Source organism: Tupaia chinensis, unplaced genomic scaffold, assembly GCF_000334495.1.
Source record: "Tupaia chinensis unplaced genomic scaffold, TupChi_1.0 Scaffold000111_1, whole genome shotgun sequence".
Classification (NCBI taxonomy): Eukaryota; Metazoa; Chordata; class Mammalia; order Scandentia; family Tupaiidae; genus Tupaia; species Tupaia belangeri.
The window spans coordinates 2474235-2480241 of NW_006159575.1; the positions used below are offsets into that span (position 1 = coordinate 2474235).

At 58.0% G+C, this 6007-nt stretch overlaps 1 protein-coding gene across 1 annotated transcript in view; it reads right to left on the bottom strand.

Annotated features, from left to right (window-relative positions):
• DGKQ (diacylglycerol kinase theta) overlaps positions 1-6007 on the bottom strand; it is a gene marked incomplete at its 5' end in the record, with an annotated part of 17523 nt that overhangs the window by 7864 nt on the left and 3652 nt on the right. The window contains 12 exon segments of the mRNA XM_006143861.3: positions 94-132; positions 597-747; positions 1162-1223; positions 1445-1499; positions 1658-1748; positions 1845-2083; positions 2165-2265; positions 2338-2412; positions 2494-2647; positions 3125-3250; positions 3328-3413; positions 3723-3822. Coding sequence (XP_006143923.2) covers positions 94-132; positions 597-747; positions 1162-1223; positions 1445-1499; positions 1658-1748; positions 1845-2083; positions 2165-2265; positions 2338-2412; positions 2494-2647; positions 3125-3250; positions 3328-3413; positions 3723-3822 — 1279 coding nt within the window.

Below are 6007 nucleotides of genomic sequence, written 5' to 3' on the forward strand. Positions count from 1 at the left end.
GGAAAAAAAAAAAAAAAAAAAAGACAGGACTTCTCCACCTAACTCTTGGGCAAATGTTGGCCAAACCCGACTGTCTTTAGGGCAGCAGCTCACCTTGTGAGGAGTAGACATGACTCACAGACACCACGGCGGCTGCAAAGACAGGCTGCAGTCAGGGCTGGGGAATGCCAAGGACACACAGCCACGAGGGCTGGCCAGCCTCCCCTACCCTGGGGTCCCGGCCCTCCCTCTTAAAGGCATCCACACTCCAGCCGCACAATCTACCCCAGGCAGCCCTGCCCCACTCTAGAGAAAGAACCTCCCAACACCTGGCTTATAGGGGCAGCTCCTCTAGGAAGTGCCCATGGCCAGCTCCAGGGTCAGGATTTCCTGTTCCCTGAAGGCACAGGGCCCACCCAGAGGGGGAGGCAGAAACAGCACCACTGGGAATGACCTCAGAGGCTGGGAGTCCCAAAGAGGGAAGGACAGAGGTAAGCACGGAGACCCTCAGGGTGACCCGGGCTAGAGCTCAGATGATACATGGGGAGGCACTGCAGCCACTACTGCCTGCCGTCAAGACCCTGCACTCAGCCACTAGCCCCCAGCCCATACCATACCTTTGGTGGCCACAGCCTCTTGCAACAGGTTGCTATACTCCTGGAGGGACAGGCCAGGTGGCAGGCCACTGACAAACAGGGAGACACGTGGGGACACTGCCCTGGTCTCAGTCACATAGAACCGCGTCTGATTTAGCTGTCGAACAGAAGTCTGCAGGAAGAGGGATGGGGTGCTGGGTAGGCAAGATGCCAGGCAGGGCCAGAGCTCAGCACTTCCAGCACTGGGCCCCTCCACCCTTCATCCGCAAGAAGACTCCCAAAGGCTGAACTAATTTAAGATGAAGAAGGAGAAATAGGGGACCACAGAGGCTTCCTTCCTGGACAAGTCCCTGTCTAATCCCCTCAGGGAGCTCAGAGATGTCTGGCGCTTGAGATCCCAACATTCTGGGAGCAGCTGACTTGTTCCAGGACAGTCAGCCTCCCAGCTAGGGAGGACGCAGTGCCCCAGAGGAAGACACCCCACTGTGGGACAGATGGAGGCTGTGGCTGAGGGCTGGTAGCCCTCAGGGAGGAGGGGGCTGGTAGTCATCAGAGAGGAGAGGGGCTGGTATCCACACACACTGACCCGCCGGATGTCCCGAAGCCGGTCGAGAAGCAGCTCCTCATCTGCCAGCACTGTCCGCTGGACTGCAGAGGTGAGGGGAGCAGCCCATCAGCACTGGCTCCTTACCACTGCAGACAGCTGCCCCGAGACCCAGGGTGTGTGGGCATGCAAGGCAGAACTGGCCAGAAGGCAGGATCTGGCCCCAATGTCCTGAGTACCACCTGGAGGGCCCCAAAGCAGGCCAGTCCATGACCCAGAATGCATATAGGGACCCACGGGCCCTGACCTCAGGCCACCCACTCACCTTGCCTGCTGCCCATGAACACCTCCACCAGCTGGAAGTTCTCGGGACCCTCAGCCTGTGGGGGCAAAAGGTGCAGCATCAGGTTTAAGACTGGCTCCTATCCCCCCAGGACACCCACAGGGGCAGTCACATGTGGGCCAGACCAATGGCTTGGCCCACTGAGTACAATGACTCCCAACTCCAGCCAGGACAGGGTGGGCCCAGTGTACGTACCTGGCGTCCAAGCAGCGGGAGGACCTCCATCACCACCATCTGGGCTGTGCTCTGTGGGGTCACACGAATGGACACGTAGGCCACACCCACCCTGTGGGGGACAGGCTCAGAAGCTTGGGTCGCGTAGCTCCTCCCAGCCCCTCACAGTTCCCACCCAGTAGACCCTGTGCCTGGGCCCGGGTCTCACTTGAGCCAGCCAGGGTAGATCTTTAGAACCTCCTGGGTACGGGGCAGAGCCCGGATGACCCAGGCCTCAGGCATGTCTTCGCGGAACCCGAGGCCTCTGCTGCCCTCCTCTTCCATGGTCCCACTGCTCCCAGCCTTGCCCTGGGCCCCGGCATCCCCAGACTGAGAGGATAAGGGCAGTGGCTGCAGCTCGAAGTCTCGTGGGTTCTCATTGATGTAGTAGGCCTTCAGCGCAGCCTCCTGTGGAGGGTAGGTGCCAGGTGTGAGAACACAGGGGCCACACCAACACCACACCCCACCTGTCTGCAGGTCTCTTCTTACCAGCACCTCCTCACTCCGGGCCAGGCGGGGGACAGTGACGAGTCGGAACAGGCTTCTCCTCATGGTGTCATTGCCATCAAAGATCTTTATGGTTTGCTTGCCTGGGCCAGGGGGAGCAGGTGTGAATTCGACAAGTGGGGGGCAGGGTGGCCAGTAAGGAAGAGGGCACTTACTGGACTCTGGAGACGCCAGCGCCTCTCTGCCTGGGCCCATGGCAGCACTTCCCTCTGTACAGTCATCCCCCTCACCTGCAAAATGGGCATGGGGACCTCTCATTCAGTGCCCAGTCCTCAACCAAAGGCACACCCGCCAGGCCCACCCCACCTCACCAGGCTCTGGGGCCGTGCTCTCGGAGATGCGGAAGCAGTGCATCTTGCTGAAGTTGCGGGACAGCAGGCGCACGCAGGCAGGAGGCAGGATCATGGAGCGCAGGCGCCCGAACGTGCACTCAGGGGTGAGCGCGGGGGCACAGACTGAGTGGGCCTGTGGGAACAGGGGCTTGAGCCGGGACGAAAGGCAGGAGAGGGGCCAGGGCCAAGGTCCACCCACAGGGGCTCATGTGAGCACCCACACTGGGCTGACCAATCCTGGCCCATTGTGCAGGGTGGCACGCCCCCCTTCAGGCCCCGGTAGACAGGGAGCCCTGGCTCCGTGTGAGAGTCTCCCACCTTGAAAAGAGCACAATGCAGATAGGCCAGGAGGAAAGAGGGACCAACACACACTCCAACCCCATAGTTGGGGCTCTCCCCGGCTCCCGCCCATTAGCACCTGGACACCACACTCTCCTGCCTTACCCCCTTTACCTCCCATGCTGTTCCTCCCCAACTCTACACCCCTCCTGCCCCATCCCGCCCCAGAGCCTTGTCCCCAGTCCCTCCCTGGGCCTACCTGGACACACCGTGCCCATCCTCCCTCAACCCGCACTCCTGCCCCACCCTCAGGGTGAGCTCTCGTGCCCACCTGGATGCTGCACCACTCGCAGCGCACGCCAGCCAGCACATCAGAGGAGCCGCACGTCTTCCTGCAGGCCTCGCAGCGTGCACCGGAGGGTAGGTTCCCCTCCCGCCAGTGATGGTGGTACGTGTCCTGGGAAGGGAGCAGTCGGCTACTTGCCCAGCCACCCATCCCAGGCCCGCTAGCTTCCCAGGTCCCTGCAGACTTACGTGGTCCCGGTGCCCATCCAGGTGGCACTGGCGGCAGTCGCTGCAGGCGAAGGGCACACAGTCGGGGTGAACGTGCAGCTCACACACTGGGGGGCGGGCAGGGTTAGGGGCCTCTCTCGCTACGGCCCCATTCATGCCCCTATGCCACCATCCTCTCTGGCCTCTTGGCACCTCTGCTTGGGCCTGGGTCCCACTGACCCCAGAACCCGGCTCCCTTTAACTTTCCTGTGCCCTGCCCCTCCTCTTTGCCACCTCACCCCCTCCACCCCTACCAGTCTTCCGCCTCCCTCCTATCTCCCCTGACCAGCCACTGGGTGAGGAAGGGCTGGGCTGTCCTGGGCAGCAGAGACCAAGGTCTTGCAAGCCCCAGGGGAGCCAGCGGACTCCAGCAGTACCTTCACAGCGGAGCGCAGGAGCCTCCAGGCCCTTGCGGCAGACAGCACAGAACTTGCGCTTGTAGAGCCCCCGGGGGCCAAAGCAGTGGGCCACAGGAACCTGGCAGGGGAGAGGGGTCCTGCTGAGGGGTGCCCTGTTTGCCCATCTGACCACTCTCAGGACCAACACACAGCTCTCTCCCCACTCAGTGACTGTTCCTGCAGGAGGGGTCACATCTCCCCTCTCTTTACCTGGACAACTGTGGCTCAGGCCTCTGCTGGGGACAACCCAGTCCTGATCCAACTGTGCCACCCAGAAGGTCCCGGTGGTGACCATGCCTGGGGTCTAGGACAGTCTGGCTGATGGAGGGCAGGGAGCACAGCCCTGTAGCTTCCCTTGAGCAGTCTAGCCTAGCAGAAGCAGAGCAAGGCCCGTGTGCCACCCACACTTCCCCTTCCAAGGCCATGCCAAGCCCTGTCAGCTGCCAGGCACTGGCTCTTGGGATCCAGGGACTCCCAACAAACCCCAAGGCTGTCCTCTGGGAGGTAGTCAAGACATACAGGGGCATGTGTGTGTGTGCACGTGCACATGTATGCACGTATGCATGAACGCATGCTGGGGACCAAAAGGACAAAAATCTTCACTCCTGACTCTTGTTCTTGTCTCAAAACTTGAGTTAAAATATGCATAAAGAGAAAAAACAGATCATATACCAGAACGGAAACCGTGAACATGCCAGAGCAGTGGGGGATTTTTAAATTTCCATTTCAATATCTGTATCCCCATCATGCATATATTTAAAATACATACTTGTATTTTTTTATTGCCAGAGGGCATGTGTACTCACCAGAAAGACACAGAGAGAAAGAGAAAGCACCCCCCACCCCACGGGTCATGGTCACACTGCCATCCTTTCTCCTGCATCCATCCAGTCAGGATTTGGGACATGTAAACACACACACACACAACATGTTTTTCTACCTGCTGGAGCCAGGATTCAAAATGCAGTCAGTCATACAGGATCCCGCTCCCAATGCACAATGCTTAACCACTGTGCCAAGAGGCCAGCCCACTCATACACTTTTATTTTACTTGAGTAAAGTAGAAAACATTAAAATCAATTTTAGAAAACTATAGCCTCAGATGTCCACATGAAGAGGGACCCCGGGAACCAGCAGTTAGTGTAATGGCTATGTCGCTGGACTCCCACGTAGTCGACTGCGGTTCGAGTCCTGGACCCGGTGGCTTAGAACTCACACCGGGCGCGTGTGCGTGCATGCCCAAGATCCCGAGAGGAGAATGGAGGAGAAGGGATTGCGGCGTGGCCATCTCCCCTGGGGGGTGATTTCTCGCTTTCTGTCTCTCTGTCTCTCTCTGTCTGTCTGGTGAGTGCATGCGCCCTATAGCAAAAACCTCTCCAAAAAAAAAAAAAGAGGGAACCCCCCCCTAGCCAATGTGGTGTCCAGAGGGTGCTGATCACCACCAGAAGCCAGCACCCTTGGGTCCTTCAGCCCTCATGCCTCATAATCAAGCTATTCTTCAAACACGGCATCAAATATTAGAGGGAAGACTCTGCAGCCAGGACCCTGGTCTCTGCTGACCTTGTCTCTCCCACACTCCCCTCACTGCCATCCTGCTGCCCAGAGCTCTACTCACCACCAACACACCGCCCAACCTGCACCTGCGTGCACCCAGGAGGGATGAGGCCCACAGTCTGGAAAGGGTGAGGCTGACGAGTGACAGAGGAATGGGCGAGGCCCACACAGGACAGCCCCCAACAGTCAGCTCTTTTTAAATGTCAACTGTCATCACTACTGCAGTCACCCACAGAAAAGAAGTCTCCTGTAGCCTGTGGGGACATCCGCCAGCCACCTCACTGCCCTGCCCAGAGCATCACAGTTAGGCTGATGGCCAAGATCTCAAACTCCAAGTTTTTAGTGCTTTTGCTTTTTATTTAACCTGGTTATTCTGATATACACGTAGGTTCACATGCTGCTGTAAGAAATAATACAGAAAGTTCCCTGTGCCCTTTGGCCCCCAGTAGTAACATCTTGCAAAACAACAGTCAATATTACAGGCCACTGACACAGATGCAGTCAAGATACAGAAGTCTTCACCCTGCTAGCCACTCCCACTTCCTTAAGGCCTGGACACTTCTAATCTGTGAGCTCTCTAGTTTCCTCATCTCAAGAACATTCTATGGACATGACCTTTGGGATTGGCTTTTCTCAATCAGCTCAGCTCCCTGGAGATATGGCTAGAGTGCTTGGAGCATCAATAGCTCATTCCTTTTTTTTTTTTTTTT